The 17,563-nt window shown below is 54.3% G+C and overlaps 1 protein-coding gene across 2 annotated transcripts; it reads right to left on the bottom strand.

Annotated features, from left to right (window-relative positions):
• Nucleotides 1-214: 214 nt before the first annotated feature.
• Nucleotides 215-13,454, bottom strand: NBL1 (NBL1, DAN family BMP antagonist). Of its 2 annotated transcripts, none has more exons than XM_066982013.1 (4): nucleotides 13,273-13,454; nucleotides 2,638-2,832; nucleotides 2,299-2,410; nucleotides 215-1,444 (listed from the first exon to the last, which is right to left on the bottom strand). In XM_066982013.1, the coding sequence occupies exons 1-4, from the start codon at nucleotides 13,302-13,304 to the stop codon at nucleotides 1,190-1,192; spliced, it is 594 nt and encodes a 197-aa protein (XP_066838114.1). In that variant the 5' UTR covers nucleotides 13,305-13,454; the 3' UTR covers nucleotides 215-1,189. The 2 variants fall into 2 exon arrangements, with proteins under 2 accessions (XP_066838114.1, XP_013043308.3); XM_013187854.3 differs by lacking the exon at nucleotides 13,273-13,454 and adding an exon at nucleotides 6,013-6,095.
• Between the last annotated feature and the right edge of the window lie 4,109 nt (nucleotides 13,455-17,563).

Raw genomic sequence — 17,563 nt, 5'->3', positions numbered from 1 at the left:
CGTCAGCACTGAAGAACCTACTGCCAGAAACCAGACAGGCATCAGAGCACTGAGAAATGGAAGTCAGAACTAATTTATTTAAGAAAAAAAAAAAAAAAAACTTGTAAAAAGGAGGGGGAGGCATCGATTACAGGCTTTGGAAGCTCTTGTCAGGACAGTGCCAAAGAAATTAGCTTTATACAACAGAGAAAGGGGTAGCAGGAGGGGCCTGGGGCCATTCCCCCACCCTGAGCCTCCCCAGACCTGCATCTGCAGCAGGGTCCACAGCAGTCCCCTGTGAGGGTACACCAGCATCCTGGGACTCGTCCCCTTTCTCCCTCCACCACAATTAAAGTGCAGCAGGGAAAGGGGGAAGAGGGGCTGGCTCCCACCCAGACCACCCCAGCACAGGCCACAAAATGTGAAGCCCCAGTGCCCACGGCATGATGCAGCTCCCTCGTCCCTGTGAGCTACGTGGTGACCCTGAGGACCAGCAAGGAAAGGGCTCTCACCACCGCAGTTCCCAGCAATTTCACACACAGCCCCAGAGGCAAATCCAGGGGAAAAAAATACTCCCTACAAGCTTCCTAACACAAAGGCACTGGGATTGAATTAAGACCCAGCAAGTGCCAGGAGGAACAGCACTTCCCCGCTGTGCCCAGGTGTCCCTAGGCAGGCAGGGGAGGTGGGAGGAAGAAGGGACACCCCCATCCTGCGTGCCCCAAGAAAGATGTGCCTCTCACGTGGGGCTGTGGAGAAGCTGCATCCCTTCTTCCTCCACCTCAGGCAAGAGCCATTTGCAATAGAAAAACCCAGAAAAACTCAGCAAGGGCACCACAGCAGGTTCAGGATCCTGCAGACAGTGCCTGGAGAGCCCAGCTCAGCTCCTGCTCTCAGCCAATGCCCCCTCTGCCGGGGTTCCCGGTCCTCTCAATTTATTATTACTATTATGTGCAAGTAGTTTTGCATCAGAGCCCCCCCCAGCCCTCCTCTCTTGCCCTGCAGCTCCAGCCCCATGCCTGCACCTCAGCCCTGCTTGTGCCTCAGAACGTTCCTCCGGCCCTGGGGTATTGTGGAGAGCAAAGCGTGAGGGTAGCTATTAGACAGGAAAAACTCCACCACCCCCCTCCCTCCCCAAACCCTGGCCCTCTCCCTCGCACGCACCCCCTGCCCGCGCCGCCAGCTGCAAGGACAGTCCGTGAGGGCCAGGTTACTCATCGCCCTCCTCCTCGTGGTGGTGGTGGCTGGAAGCAGGAGGTTCTTCCACCTCCTGTTGGTGGTGGGCATAGTGATGGGGGCTGGGGCCCTCCGCAGGCATGTTCTCCTCTGTGTTCAGGTAGACGTTGAACAGGGCTCCCTCGTGGCTTGGCTCCTTGCCGCAAGCCTGGCAGCTACAATGAAGTATCTTCTCCACCAGCTTGTCAACCCTGGGGATTTCGTCGTTGCCTGGGCAGTCCAGTGTCACCTGGATAGAGAGATGAGGAGGCAGCAAGCCTGAGTGCACAGGCTTGGCACCCCAATGGCAACCCTGAGCCACACCGTGCCCTGCAGACTTGGGGTGTTTTAAGCCAGAAGTGATGGCTTGCTACCCAAATAAGCCTCCATGGTCAGTCTGCAAGGTAAGGGTGCTCTGGGGATGTCTCACGGGTCACAGGCTGCACAGACCCATTTTACCATCCAGGAAATGAAATTACTCAAGTGGGACACTGCTCCCAGGCACAACTGGCACAGAAATAGCAGCAGTAGCTGCAAAGGCCACCCAGAAGACACATTGCTGAATTATCACAGCTAAGTTGGCCAAAGCCATCTGCCCAAATGTCTGAGTCAAAAGCAAAGCACCCCAACTCCCTGGGTGCCTGGGCCTGCCTCGGAGGCAGGGTTTATGACCCTTCCAGGATTAACGATGGCATGAAACATGCAGAGATGCTGGGAGGTCTGAGGGTGACTGGCAGATGGACTGTGGGAAGCACTTCTGGACAGCCTAGAAGGTAAAAACTCCCAAGTGGGAGGAGGCGACAAAGGGAGTGGTGGAGAGAAGAGGCACACGGGATGAATAACGCAGGGACTGACAGAGGAAGCTTCTGCAAACAGTGACAAATGCACCATTCATCACAGCAGTCACGTTGCTTCCAGCAGCCCCTTTCACCCAGGTATCTCAAAGAAGGGTAGAGTCACCTGAGGGATACCGTGGAAGGAAACTACAAGCAAAGAAACCTCAGGGGAGGAGAATGACTTGTCCCAAAGCGGTGGCAGAGCAGGCCTCAGAACCCCTGAGCAAGGAAGAGCATAAAAGACCATGGGGCAGGCACGGATACTCACAATTTCCCACATGGACTGGGCTGGCATGCAGGAGTCGCAGTGAACCAGGGACTCTGTGGACTGAGGGAAGGTGTTAGGGACGCTGTAGCTGAAACACTGTCCCAGGCAGGCCCTGTGAAGACAACAGGAGGGATGAGGGCTCAGGGTAGGTGCCTGCTCTTCCCAACAAAGGCAGAAAGAGATCTGACTTTCTGCTGAAACAGACAGAAAGCATTAGGGCAGAGGCAGGACATCATGCGTGGCTTCCTGTGTGAGTGACAGTCCCCACAGCGATGATGGCAAACCATCAGCAAATGAAAATCAGCTGTTTCCAGCTCTGCGCCGAGAGTGGATCCATACCTGTTCTGGATGGACTTGGACTCGCAGCCGCTGTGCCCCACGATCTGGGTGATGTTCTTCGCCTCGCACCAAGCGCTCTTGTCTGGGAAGAGGGCGAGCTTGTTTATGGGGGGCGGTGCAGCCAGAAGCAGCGCTGGGAAGAGGGCACCAACCACGAACCGTAACATCATGGCCAGCTCTGACGAAAACCTACAGCTGAAGTCAGAGCAAAGCATTAGCAGGAAGGAGAATGGGCAAGCCAGCCCACTTCTCTGACCTCGTGGCAGTTCTTGGCTGGGTCACACACAGGGACGTCCTCCCAGTGTGTCGGTACGCACATCTCCCTCCCCAGCTGCTGCACAGGGAGCAAGACACGCCGGTCTGCCTCTCCCTTGTTCAAAACCAGCTCTGGGGCTGAGGCAGAGGCCTGCATTACCTCTCCTGAGCTTTGTGCCAGGGGTAACAGCAGGCTTTTCACCATTTCTCACCCAAGACTGGGCTGGAAGAAGTTTGCAAAACAAAAGCGTCACCACCACAGGCCGCGCCAGGTTGGGAAAGTCATGGACCACAGAAATGTTTGTATTTGAGGAAGGTGCGGACCTCCCCACTTCCTTTTCTCCCACCTTAAAAACCAAAGCTGTCCTTGCTGCAAGCCTTCCCAGAAAAAAAGGGACCGCTTTCACAGGGAAGAAAATCGTTCTTCTCCTCACAGTGCGCAGCAGGTGTCGCTGCAAGGCAGCAGCAAGCAGGGAAATGTGGAAACCTCTCTCCAGAGGCAAGAAACCACAGAAATGACCGATACATCATTTATTTTTATAGAGCCATTCCGATTCAGCAGCAAGGCTGTCGAACGGTTGCTCTGAGGACAGGAACTCAGTTCGCAAACAAGAAAGGTCCTTCTAATACCAAGCATAAACCTCACTCGCAAAGGTGGTCGGCCAAGAAGGTTACTTACCACCCCAGAGAAATCCCACACAGGGTTTCCTCGCGGGCCAGCTGTATTCTCGAGCCAAGGTGCCTGCATTAACACTCCCAATCACTGGGGAAAGGCACGTGGAAAAGCATCACAGAAATAGGGATTTTTTTTTTTTTCCTTTGCGGGGTTTGGATCAAGTCATAGGGAAAGGCAGACATTTATACTTCCTAAAATATTTGTTAGAACCATGTTATTTATTTCTTCCTTCTATTTGTTTAACCAAAGATCCAAAGCCCACACTGGAATGATTCCCGTTGACTCCCACGGCTCCTGGGCCCAGCCCTATAATGGAGAGGAAAAATGCCTTGTTTATCAGACACGGGTGTCAGGGGCAGCTCCGCACAGGGCACTCCCAGCCGGGCGTTCCCCAGTTGCTTCATCCGCCTGCACCACCGTCACCGCTGCCTCCTCGGCCAGAGGACCACCACGCTCATCTGCACCGCTGGGCTGGCCTACTAATGAACCCTGGCAACTCAGCTGAGGTGCTTTAAGGTCATTATGGGAGAAAGCTTTTTGCCCTCTTACTCCCTCCACAGAGCCCAACCTCCTGGGCCTGAACCCAGAAGTGCTCTCTCCATGAGGGCCACAGGAGAGAGATGCTTCCCTACCCTCCATCCCAACACAGGAAAGCAAAGGGCATCCCTCCTCCCTAGTCCCCCGATTTCTGGAGGAATCAGGTCAAGGGCTCTGCTAACTTTTCTGATTTCCTGACTGTAAGGGAACCGCAATGATATAATGCACAACCACCTTTACTGGCCTGGCTTCCTAACCCTCAAATGCAGCCCCGGCACTTGTTCATGTGAATCCCACAGATCCCCGGTGAGAATACCCACACGAAGCATGCTTTGCAGGTTTTGTTTGGAGACAAGCAGAGGGCTTTAGCCCCCGAACTTGCATTGTTGTTAATGAGAGCGGTGTGGTTAGATACATTTGTCCCACAGACAATTCTTAGGGCTCCTTTCTGTTCCCTGAGAATTTTTTTCCATTTCGGTAGGGAAATTCTGCAATTTCTGCTAAGAATTACACAGCAAAGCTGCATACACACTTGGTTTGTTTGGTTTTCTGAAATGAGCATCACTCATTCCTCAAATGCCAGCAGCTCTGTGCTGAGGAATACCACTCCCAAAGACAAGTCTGAGATCAGAGCTGGGATGTGACCCAAACAGCAATTGCAAACCCCCTGGGGAAGAGATGAAATTCCTCAGGAGTCAGCACACAAGTTCATTTCCACATGCCCAATTAGAGAGCAATTTCCTTCCTTCCAAAGAAGGTGGTGGCTGTTTTTTTTCCCAGGTTCTTCTGCAGCTATACCCAGTGGTGAAGAGCTGAACGGCTCCGACAGCCCCGCTTCCCTGGGACCTTTCTTCCCCTGGAGGGAGATGCTCAGCAGAAATGTGCTGCAGCCCTGGTCAGCAGACACAGAGGCACAAAGGATCATCTCAGAGCATCCAGGCTCCTGTCTCTGATATCAAGAAGAAGACGGGTGAGGCTGTGCTCTGCTAAAGCACCGGCCCTGGCCTAGATTCAGGAAAGCACTTAAACATATGCTTAAGCCCTTTCCTTTCCTGAGCAGGGATGTCTTGTAACTGGGGCCCCCAGCACCACGGAGCTGGTCTGGTTTGCAGAGGGGCTGCGGGAGCACAGGGCACCATGGCAGGGCTGGAACAATCACCGGGGCACTGTGTAGCTGAGCCCTGCAAACTCTCACTGATCTCAGGCTGTTAACAGGCCACATCCGCGTGGTGTTTTCCTTCTCCTAAGAATGCCCTGGAACCCGCAGGCCCACATTTCTAGTAAGTAACAAGGTTTACGCCAGTGCCTAGGAAAACATCGGATGCAGCTGAGTTTGGGAGGGAGCTGGGGCTGGAAACAGCCTGCTCGCGACTGCGGCGTGTTCGCTGGCATGGTTCGAACCAGTCATGTGAACAGAGCACCGCTAAAACCATTCATCTGACAGCAGCCACAGGGCGGGAGACAAAAGCACCATGTTCCTTCTCCCCCCCTGGCTGGGAAGGGAAAGGAAAAAGGAAGATGAGGCACCCGAGCAGGTTTGCAAACTCCTGATTAAATAAAGGCATTGAGCACATTCCTCCATGACAAGCTAAATTACACGGTGCGGCCCCTCAAGGAACAAGTGTGTGCTCCCCGGTGCTGACCCCAGCCCCGACCTGCAGGTGGGAGTGAACACTTCCCCGCGCACAGGAGCTTCTTTCTCCTCGCCCCAGGGCATGTTTTTTTTTCTGGCTAGTCAAAGCTTTTCAAGCAGAAAGTTCAGCTCAGTTCCGGCAGGCCTATGGTCCCCAAGGGTGTCCCATCTTCGCTGTGCTCGACCTACACCGCAGCTTCCTCCAGTGTCCCGTCCCCGGCAGTCCCTGGGGCTATGCTGGCTCGGTGTCAGGCCCCTAACAGGGGATAGCTACCTGGGTCTCCCCTGAAGCTGGAAGACGCCACGTGCTTCACCTTTCTCAGGCCACGCATCGGGGTCATTCACCACCCACGAGGGCTGCATCCAAAAAAAATAAAAAATAAAAATAAAGAAAATACTCCTATCACAGCCCCGAGTCCTTTCCCAGATGAAGGAGAAGGCAAATGACTCAGCCCTGGAGCCTGGCACATCCCGGACTCCAGAGACAAACAACACGCACACAGCTGCAGCCCTGCAGTGAGCGGCCCCTGAGCCCTTTTCCAGCCGGTCCCCGTGCCCGTGGAGCTTGAGGAGCAAAACGTCCACGGCCGAGAGGTCTCAGCTGCGCCAGCTCCACGTCCCTCCGAGTTCTGGACATTGTGGCAGGGGACGTGCTGCCAGCTGAGCCTCCCAGCAGCGCAGCTCTGAGGCCTGGTGGCAGACGTTTGGTGTCAGCTCCAGTGCCAGCAGCCCCGGGGACGCTCGGAGTCCTGCAAGGACAGTCGCCGCCGATGCCTGGAAGGAGCTGGGAAAATCTACGCTGTACTGTCGGCCGGAGGACAATCACGGGAATTACTTCCAAGACCACGTTCCCACCATCCAGCCCACAGCTGTTTCCAGCCATTTGGAAAACAAACACTTCTGGAGGAAAATTAAAAAGATCTAATCAGTTTTACCCTCTTTTTCCAGAGGGAAGTTTACATTATAATACAAGAGAAGCCTGCAGGTGGGAACCGGGAACATTTCATGAGTAGTTTAATATATTTATATGTATTTTTCTTATCCAGGATCTTGCAATTTTGCCAAATACATAAAAATACAGACACAGGTATGTTGTGCTCATGGCCACACATGCAGCATCCCAGGTTCTGTGAGACAAGAAACCCCTAAGCTTCATAAACATTGCTTAGCTAAGGCTCAAAGCCCACAGATACAGCACAGAGAGTGTCGGCTCCATGCTATAGCTAAGGAAAATGAGGTACAGAGCAGGGAAATGGCTTTACCTCAGTGCCTAAAGCCTTTGCATGAGATGCCTGAGACACCAGTCCAAATCCATGCTCTCTACAGCAGTTTGTTATTTCATGGCCTGCTCCACCAGCCAGGCACTCACCGGAGACGGACACGGGGAAGGTTTCAGTCCCTGGTCTGGATCAGAGCCGGGACCTCCACCTTCCTCTCCCGCTCCCTGGGCAGAAGCCCCACAGCTCTCCTGCCTGACGGAGCCACTTCCCACCCAGCCTGGCTCTCAAGCTGCCAAGAGCAACGCCGAGTCGGTGTTAGACCGAAGCCTTGAGTGCCCCATGAACGGGTCTCTCAGCAAGCATCTCTGTGCCTCAGTTTCCCTGCCTGTAACACCAGGGGCAGGGACCACCTTACACCGGGTGAACTGCTGGCTGCAGAGGGAGTGGGAAAGCAGAGGAAGGTCTCTGGAGCTCCAGGCTTCCTTCGAGGGAAGAGGCTGCCCAGGGCAGGAGGGAGGGATGGCTGCCAACAGGGAAGGTGCCCGCTGGGAACGCTGCGCTGCAGGGCGGGCTGGGACGTGGGGGTGGCCAGGAGCGATCTGCGCTGCAGGTGGCTGTAAATGCTGCAGCTGAGTTTTTAAGAGCATCGCACGCTTCACAGAGCAAGAGCGGCTCACCACGGCGCTGAGCTGGCCGTCCCTGCTCAGCAGAGAGGTTTTCTTGCAGTTTCGCCTTTCTTTGGGCTTGTTTGGGTTTTCAAACCGACTCTCAAAGCCAGCAACTGCTTTTCTAAAGGCAAGACACTTCTTTCCTCAGCCCCTTTGGTCTGAAGGAGAAGAATAAGCAGGGGCTCTCCTGGGAGGAGATCTGTCCAGACTGGCTTGTTCCAGGAGCTTGCTCTCTTCTTCGGTAATTAAACTTAAGGGCTTGATTTTCAGATGTACTCAAATCCCCAAAGTCCCACCAAGATACTTGTGAGCAAAACATTTTAAAGTGCGCAAGACTACGCTTCTAAAAAAGGCAAGAGATTATCTGGCACCTAAAAGGAAGCAAAGCCACATTAAGTCTCTGATTTGGTGACAAGTGGGAAGAAGCATGTATCGGTCCCAGAAAGAGCCAGTGTGGCTCCCCACTGACACAGGATTTTGTCCATACAGTAACTTCTGCACACTGCAGGGAATTGCCTCATAGGAATCTCAACTCAAATAATATTTGCTTATGCAGAACAAAAAATATTTTAGGCCAGCCTTAGTAGGAAAAGTTAAAATCTGAACTGGGAAAACCTGAAAGATTGCTGTGAAAAAAATCAAAACAAGTGATTCAATACTTTCCCTTATTCAATCCCCCCCCCCCCTTTTCCTTTCCTTTCCTTTCCTTTCCTTTCCTTTCCTTTCCTTTCCTTTCCTTTCCTTTCCTTTCCTTTCCTTTCCTTTCCTTTCCTTTCCTTTCCTTTCCTTTCCTTTTTCCTTTCCTTTCCTTTCCTTTCCTTTCCTTTCCTTTCCTTTCCTTTCCTTTCCTTTCCTTTCCTTTCCTTTCCTTTCCTTTCCTTTCCTTTCCTTTCCTTTCCTTTCCTTTCCTTTCCTTTCCTTTCCTTTCCTTCCTTTCCCTTCCCTTCCCTTCCCTTCCCTTCCCTTCCCTTCCCTTCCCTTCCCTTCCCTTCCCTTCCCTTCCCTTCCCTTCCCTTCCCTTTCTTTGCATTTAGTTAAAACTTTGATATCTCTACATTTTAAAATTTAAAACAAAGTACAGGATTCTTTAGGGGGCTCCACTGTTGTGCCGGTAATATAAACTAATTTGGTCGACGTCATGATAATATCGCCAGGAGGGAGGGAAGAGAACTATGCACTGAAAATGTCTAGAGGTAAATCTTCAGGACGGCAAGACAGATGAGTGCTTAACTGAACGCAGAAACCTCATCTAAGCTGAGAACTTCAGTCTGGCTTTGCTGAGCTGCAAAATCTGGGAAGAAATCACAAAAAAATAAAAAGGGAACCACCGTAGGAAGATGTGTGATATTTAACCTGCACAAGAATCAATCCCAAAAACTTTTGATAGTGGAACAAAAGCTGTGTCGTTTCTCACTGTGAATCTGTCTCTCTCTGCTCCTTTCAAAGGCAGGAGATATTACAGCTTCTCTTTCCATCACATATTAATTTCCACTCAAGCATAGTTGGGTGATTTACACAAATAAAGCAGAAATAGAGAAAAGCAGCATCGTGTTTTTAAACTCTCCCCTCCCCACTTTGACCAGAATTTCAGAAGAATTCACTAAATTGAGACTTAAATCTGGCTTCTTGACCATGCACCGAGCACCTGAGAAACTCAATTTATACAGCTAGAAAAAAAATTGCAAGCTCCTTTACCTATAAAAGTCATTGGAAAGCTACCTATGGACTTAGATGGGCTTAGAACGGCATCCTAAAGGAGCTCTGATGAAAAAGGGACACGCTAATGGCCTGTGGAGGAGGCAAGAGTAATGTAAGCAATTTCTGGTAATTTATTTCAATTGCTCAATTTCTTCAGCATTAAGCACAATCACGGCCAGGAAAATGCATCAGCCTAAAGCACTGGAATACATGCCTCATACCACCCTCCGCTCCCTTTCTTCTTCAAGCATCTGCTCAAAATGCAGCCCCGAAGAGCAGCGGGGCAAGGCTGGGCCGTGCTGTGGGCAAGGAAACCAGTTTTGGGGCGCAGCAGGAGCGGGGTTCCCCGGAGAACCACAGGAAGGGAGCGCGCGTGGGCTCTGCCTATGCCCCTACCCGAGGAACGACTGTCCTGCAACACGCTTTGGCTGGGAGAATCCCCAGTGGTAGGTCGTACCGCAGATAACACGAGACCTGGGTGCTTTCAAACACAGCTGTTTGCAGCATTTTAGCCAGGGGCCTTGCTCGCATGCCCGGACCTGAGTGAGGCGCAGCTCCCTCCTGCGCTTCCCCCGAGCTGGTGTTTCCCACACAGCCGTCCCACGCACACGCTGCCACCGAGCCCGCAGTGGGCAGCCGGCACAGGCAGCGCTTTCAGCCCACACAATCTGGGGGCACCGGCCAGAGGTCTGGCCGTGCAGGAGGCCGGCAGGTGCCCAAGTGCAGAGCGTGGGTCCAAACCCTTTGAAAATCCCATGAAATTCCCCAAGTAATGTGCAATTTTTCAGCTTCAGCTGGGCCGCCCTCCCTAAAGCTGTTTCCTGCAAGCAGCTGGCATGGAAAGGGGCTCCGTCCTTCCCCTCGTGCAGCACCTCCAGCCAAAGGCTGACCGCTACCACCAGCACCGCTGCACCTTCCCAAAGCCCCAGGCTGGTGCACTCACGCCACTTCCCCTTGCGACCGATGCCACAGCCTCTCCCCTCCTTTCTCCGTGCAAACAGCATTCCCGAGGACGGCGATAAAACCCGTGCTGCCTCTGGGAAGGGTCCTGCGCGTCGCTCACGTTTACTCGTGTTTGATTTGCAAGCCGGCACCAGCCATTTCCCCAGGGAGCGGCGCGGGAGCGCGGCTCCCAGCAGGCCCAGTTCTGCTTCCACTTAGAGTGAGGTAAACTGGGACTGGCTCCTCTGAATGACTCCACTGGTGCAAATGAGATCAGAATCTGGCACCGCTCGTCCTACTCAAAACAAGCCTAACTGGAACCAGATAAAACCAGTTCTAGTAAATAGTGGCCACCGGGATGATTATTTTTTTCATTTAGCACACCCGCAGCGTAAGGCCGCCTCGCAGTCGGAGATGGGAGTTGTCTCAAATGCCAACCACGCTCGCTTTCGGCTTGGTCGGTCATTCATTACCAAACTTGCATAAAAAATCAAGCCGTGTCCTACGCAGCAGGGCTGTGCTCGCGGGATCAGGTTCCAAGCTGCCAGAACAAGAGGTGGAAAGAGGGAAGCAGAATGGGGTTTGCGGCTGGAGCCGTGGGTCTCTCAGCGGCGTTCGGGAACCTTCCTCCTGTTTCCCTGCTTGGGCCATATCCTGGCCACAGCCAAACCAAGAGCACAAATCCAGCTGACTTCAGGGTTGCTGTTTTACCCAGTTTTTCAATTTCTGTTTGAACCAGCCTTCTCGGCGTTGATGACACGAAAACCAGCGCCTGTGCTATTTCCCGTAGTACTGACTGCAAAATCTCCAACACCAAAAGATAAAAATATGAGGCACTGCAGGGCCAGAGGCTTTTGGGGGTAACGTAAGACCTCACAGCCCTGTTGCTATTTTCAATTACTGCCAGACGCACTGGGGGCTGACCTCACACTTGACATTTAGACAGTGTCTCCTAAAACAGCAGGATCGGGCCCAGTAACCACAGCGAAATGAAAGCACGACGCGCTTGCTGGTCTTCCCCCCTCTGGCCAAGCCACCTGAGCCCAGGATCTGTTCCTCCCTGCAGAGAAGGAGGCTCAAGACACATCTGAGCGAGTGACCGAAGCGAGGGCCTGATCCTGTAGCTGTTCCCAAAGCTCAGCTCCAAGTGGCTGCAAAACTGAAACAAAGGTCCGGGCAAACGGCAGGCGCGGCTCTCGCCAGTGCTGTCGGAGGCGCAGGAGGCAGACAGACTGCCCCTCGTTCCTGCTCCCGTCCTCCCCCAGAAGACCCTGCAGACAGCCGCCCGGGTTTTTAGAGCCTGATCTGAGGGGCCGAGCGATTTCTTTGCCCCAGGCAGGGCTGGAGCCCCTGGGGCTTTGCTTTACCGCAGGGGGTCTCTGAGGCCGGGCAACTTTGGAGGGATTTTTTGCAGCAGGGTATTGCTAGCAGCTTAACGGGAGCAGCGGGAAGCTCAGGGAGGAACAAGTACTCGGAGCTTCTCGAGCACGCTTCCTGTGACTGTACCAGCTCAACACTGCCTCGGCAATGCCAACACACGCCACGAGCACGGTTACTGCAATAGCGGCAGGTCTTCACGGCTACTTGAAAAGCAGTTTGGCTTGGGGCCCAATCCTGCGCTGCCCGGGCACCCAAAACTTGCTCCAGCTCAGCTATTTTCCCCACTGCGGAGAGACCGGGCGCCCACGGAGGCTTAGTTCGTTCACCCTCTTTGCAAGACCACAAATTCCCCAAGCTGGAAATTTGGCTCCGAGAGGTCAAGCCAAGAGCCCGGAGACTTCTCAGGGCTGTTTGCAAACACTTGGGATTTTTATACTGAAGGCAAATTCCATTTCCCATCCTGCGGTTTGCAAATTTGAGGCAAGCTGCCTTTTTTGAAATGGGAAACTGTCTTCGAAAAGCAAAAGTGCCCATTGTGTACAGACGATTTTTGGCCAGTTGGACATTGCAAAGAGGATGTTAAGTTCTGAGGCTAAAAATACAAGGGAAAATGTGAGCCTCGTAATATTCTAGGATCTTCCCCACTCGTTTCAGTGGGGTGCAGATTTTTTTTCAAGAGACTCTGTAGGGCGAAGTTATGGTGCCCCAACTCCACAAACACTTCTCACAGGCTGAATTTTAAAGTTGATGGGGTTAATCCGATAGAAAAAAGCTAGATTGAAGGTTTCTAAAGGGACGGTGCCCTCGTATGATATTAGCAGCCAAATTAAAACACAAGGCATTGTCCAGATGAACTTTAATACAGGCTGAAAATGAGTGAAAGCATGTTCTGTCCCCAGAACGTCTCAGAGAAAAAGAGAAATCCCCACTCCACATAAAATGGGGAGGTTATTGTATTTTACAAGTAAGAATTCCAGCAAAAACATATAGAAACTGAAAAATTATGTTATGATTCAAGAAACAGGTACAGATGGATCAAATATCAGCCCTCGTAATAATCCAGCAAGTACAAAAACTGTTTGCAGGACACACGGATGTAAATGCATTCTCGGCGCAAACTTTTCAAGTAACAAAAGTGGACTGCCTTGCCACCGGGACAATTTCCTCCCCTTACGATATCTGAACCCCTACATGTCCTCTGCTGCTCTGGTTAAGCCATACGCAGCGCCTTCCCACCCTCTCCTCCCCGACTTTTGTTCGAAACCCGAAGTCGCCGGGCAGGACCCGCCACCACGGATGTGCGACCCCAGCAGCGCGGCTCCCCGTACCCCGTTCTTTTATTTTCATTCGGGCTGGAGCGGCAGTGGAAACAGTTTAAGGGTTGCACAGCGGATCCCCCCCCCGAAGCCCGCCTCATCTGCAACTGATTTCTGCCCGCGGCGATATTCTCATCCTCCCGGCCATCAATCACACGGGGGGGGGGGGGAGAAGAAGGGCGAGAAAACGAAGCAGCAAATCTGAAATCCGTCGCCGATGGAGGGGGAGGAAAGCGAAGAGGGTCCGCTCGCTGGGGGGGGGGTGTCGGGGGGGCAGGGGAACCGCGGTGCCCGCCGCAGGGGTACTCACCGCCAGCAGCACCCAGCCGACGGCGGGCACATCCCACGGGCTCCGGGGCCGCGGGCGGCTACAGCCCCGCGGTGCCCGGCGGCTGCCGCATCCTCGGCGCCGCGGCCCCCGGAGGAGCAGGGCGGGCGGCCTCCCTCCCTCCTCCTCGTTCTCCTCCTCCTCCTCCTCCTCCCTTTTTCCTCCCTCCCTTCCCCCGGTGCCGGGCTCCGGGCGGTGCCGCCGGCCCCGCCGCTCGCGGTTGCACAATCGGGGTGTTGGGTGCGTGGGGGGGGGGGGGGGGAAGAGGAGGGGAAAGGAGGGAGGGAGGGAAGGGGAGGGAAGGGAGAAGAGAGGGAGGGAAGGGGAAAGGGAGGGGAGGAGGGAGGGGAGAGCCGGCGGCAGGGCGCACACAGCCCGCCCGCCCCGCCGGGCCGCCAGCCAGCGCGGAGCTGGGGGGGGAGGCTGCGGCCCAACCGCCTGCTCCTCTTCCTCCTCTTCCTCCTCCTCCTCCTCCTTCTCCTCCTCCTCCTCCTCTTTCTCACCCCCCTTCGGGTGGTGCTGGGGAGGAAGGAGGGAAGCGCAGGTTCCCCCCGGCGAGCCCCGGGCCGCGAAGTCTCCGTCGCGCGCCCGCTGACAGCCCCGGGGGGGTCCCAAGCCCCAAGCGTCCCCAGCCCCAGGGGTCCCCAGCCCCACGGGGGTCCCCAGTCCCAAGGGTCCCCAGTCCCAGGGGGGTTCCCAGCCCCAAGGGTCCCCAGCCCCACGGGGGTCCCCAGCCCCAAGGGTCCCCAGCCCCAGGGGTCGCCAGCCCCACGAGGGTCCCCAGTCCCAGGGGGGTCCCCAGTCCCAAGGGTCCCCAGCCCCACGGGGGTCCCCAGCCCCACGGGTCCCCAGTCCCAGGGGTCCCCAGCCCCAAGGGTCCCCAGCCCCACAGAGCGAGCACCCAGAGCCCCTTGTCGGGGCAGTGGAGCCTCGCTGAGGGGCCAAAAAGCTGTGTGATGAACCCGCTATCGACACGTGGCCGTGGCCGAGGCTGTGCTGAGGTGGTTTCCCAGTGTTTGCTCCTCCAGCAACATAAACAAAGTCTGGGCTTGGCTCACTGAGCGCGAATGCTTCCTATTAAAATACGATACTTAACGGAGAGGGCTTCGGGTAGAGTCCTTGGCATGGTGAAGCCTTTGGGAAAGTTCTTCAACACCAGCAAGGATGTTTCGCTTTTCTTTTTTTTTCATTTCCCTTCTTTTACCCTTCCTTTTTTTCTTTCCTCTCCTCTTTTTACTTCCTTTCCCTTCTTTCTTTTCTTCCTCCTTTTCTCTCTTCCTCTTTCCCATTAAAAAATCTAACAGCCAAATACAATCCCAGTGAAACCCCATTCATTGCTATCTTCCACTTAGGCTAATTGTTCGAGACCGGAAGGGCTCTGTTTCTGTAAAGACGCAATTAATCTAATAGAGGCCTCCACATCAAACACTGGCACGGAGCTACCCAAAAATCAAAGATACCTGCAAGGCTCGGATGGGCTCTGCTGGCTCCTGCCTGCGTGCAGATTTGCATACGGAGCTCAGAGAAGCGGGAAGGGATGATGGTAAGAAAGCAGCAGCTGTGCTGAGAGGTGTGTTGGCTGTGCCCTGGCAGTGGGCCTGGGGAGAAGCGAGGAAAGCCAGCGTTGGGCTTGGGTGTTGGTGAAGGAGGCTGGAGGCTGCCAGTGGAGGAACGGTTTCCTGCTGCTTGGTTCCTTCCAACTCCAAGACAATAGGATTCTGTAAATAAGTAGGATGGCAAAATCCTGCTTCCATCATCACTTTCTTATCCTGCTGCCACAACCTACCTGGCCCCAAACCGCAGTGCGCTGCTCAGCTCCAGAAGGACCAACAATAAACAAAGGAGCAGCCCTCCACCGCCACGGCGTGCTGCAGCCGGGAGCCTGAACTCAATTTCCCTGGCATTTTCAATGCTGCCTCACCGAGCTGAACGTGGGCTCCGACTAATCCCTACCTGCTTCCCAGAGTCAGCATGACCATTAGTGAGCCTCTACCCAGGAGGCTGTTTTATTCTGAATAATGTAACGGGTGAAAGAGGAGACGGCAGAGGCTTGGAAGCAAGTCCTCAAGTCTGTGGCTAAATGAGGACAAATAAGATGTAGGCACAACCAGCTACAAAGCAAGTGACCACAGACTTTCAGGTGAAATTCACCCAATTGTGTCATGTCCACGGTTTGGTATTTTTGATGATTTTCGTGGGATCTCAGCCGGGGTGTGATAACTCAGAGTGCAGCGCTAAACTGTGCACAGCAATGTGAGCCAGCCTGCAGTCCATTCGCTGCTTCCTACTATTCATTTGTGTTCCAGTACTGTAAACAGCCAAACAGCAGAAAGGGGAAACGCAGCGATTTGTAAACCTGGGGGTGGGGAGGCACCAGGAGCAGAGGCCAGGCTTTCTGCTGTCAGAAGAAACAGGCAGAGGTGCCGTGCGACTGCAGGGCTTTTCTACTCCCCTATTTTACCAGCTTCTGCTCCCTGGGGGCCCTGGGGAGCTTGCTGCCTGTCCCCGAAACACCAGCACCAACCCATGCTGCTGTTTTCATGCTGAGCGGGGCAACCCGGGGGTTAGTACAACACCACTCTCCACTCTCACCCCAACAGCAAGCCTGCTCCGCCAGCCTGTGGTTTGCCACCACAGAGAGAAGCCATCTGAAAACACAGCCTTGCCCATGCCCATCTTCCCCTCAGCCCTTTTCCCTGCTGCTGGATCAGCAAGGCTTCCGCACGCCGAGACCCAGCAGAAACCCACGCTCTGGTCTCCCCGAGCTTCCCTCCCTCGCCCGCTGCTGCTGTTTTGGGCCTGCTGACAAACGCTCGCAGTGCCAGGGGCTCCCCGCTTGTCGGGACAGGACTAGAAACTGTGGGCGTGAGAATTAAAGGGGTGTAAGTTAAAAATAAAACTGTTCCTTTTATTTGTGTCTTAGCACTGGTTCCAAGGCTGCCCGCCCATGGCTGGATGGTAGAAAACACCGCAGAGCAAGGCAGCTGGGCAAAGAGCGCACCTGTGCTGGCGGAGGCTGCCGGCAGCAGCGAGGGAGTGACTGCTCTTCAGCCACCTCAGCTCTGTTTCTCCCCAGGTGACTCGTGCTTTGGTCACGATCCCCAAGACACACCGCACAGGGGCCAGAGAAGGGCTCTTGAGGGCAAACCTCCCTTTTCAGGCAAGACCTGAGAGGAACTGAGGACACAGGTCTGCAGCGGACCACCCTGCACCACCCCAGGGCAGCCAATTCGCTTCACCCCTCATTTGCCAAAGGGTGCAATATTGTAGTGCAGCTCCCCGAGATGTTCCCTTCTCTTGCTGGATGGGGGAATTCATCACTTGGTTCCTAAATAAACCCTGAGACATCTCCAAGATGGCAGCTCGGGGCCTCAAATTGCTGTGTACAAGAGCACGAGGGGAAGGGAGCAGGACTTGTGTCAGGAGACGGATTCAAAGATTTTACGGCTCAGCGAGCAGGGAAGCTGGGGGGGGGATTTCCTTTAACCCCTCAGGTGGCTGAGGGACAGTGGTGGCAGGTAGAGCGTGAGCAGCACACCCTCACCCAAAGCACGTGGGTACAACAGCATTTCCCTTAACCCCCCTGGGACGCACGCAGTGCATCTGGCTCGATAACGTGGGGAGTTAACGAGAAGCTGGAGGGGCAGGTTCAGCTACGGGGGGGATTTGGACCTGCCACCTCCAGCAGGCCCCAGCTTTAGGATAACAGATCCAAGCTCTGCCCTCTGTGTAGGCGCAGCAGAACGGCGCGAGTTGTAGTGGCATTTTGGCTTTCTGGCTTGAATGGGAAGTCCGACGCACCTGGCCGCGCACAGAAAGGGAGACTTGAGGACGGACCTGACTGGCAGGGCCTGCGCTCAGGAGGAAGGGAGAAGGATTTATCATAGAGCTCATTAGAAAACATCTGGGCTCAGCAAATGACCTGGAATGCGACTCAGCAGCGGGGCGCTCCTCTCTTCCCGAGTCCCGGGAATGTGAGCTCCCGCAGGGTGAGACTCGAGCCAGCTGTTTCCTCTAATCCCATCAGCTTTTCCTTTACAGGGGTCCCAACGCTCGGTGAGCAGGAGAGAACAAGAAAGTCCCGTTCCCTCCCCTCAGTGACTGGGATTAGTGGTTTCTCTGCAGTACCATGCCAACGCATTTTGGGGCCCTGGGGCAGCAGTAAAAAACAAAGTACCCCTCCCATCTCCGAGCAAGTCCAAGTGTGATTAATCGCTTTTTCTTTCCACCTTGCCCAATCGTTCCCCTCCCAGGCATTCTAGGCCCCTCCGTC

Source organism: Anser cygnoides, chromosome 23, assembly GCF_040182565.1.
Source record: "Anser cygnoides isolate HZ-2024a breed goose chromosome 23, Taihu_goose_T2T_genome, whole genome shotgun sequence".
Classification (NCBI taxonomy): Eukaryota; Metazoa; Chordata; class Aves; order Anseriformes; family Anatidae; genus Anser; species Anser cygnoides.
Note: the sequence above shows the minus strand (reverse complement) of the source record. Positions and strands in the feature narration are given on the sequence as shown.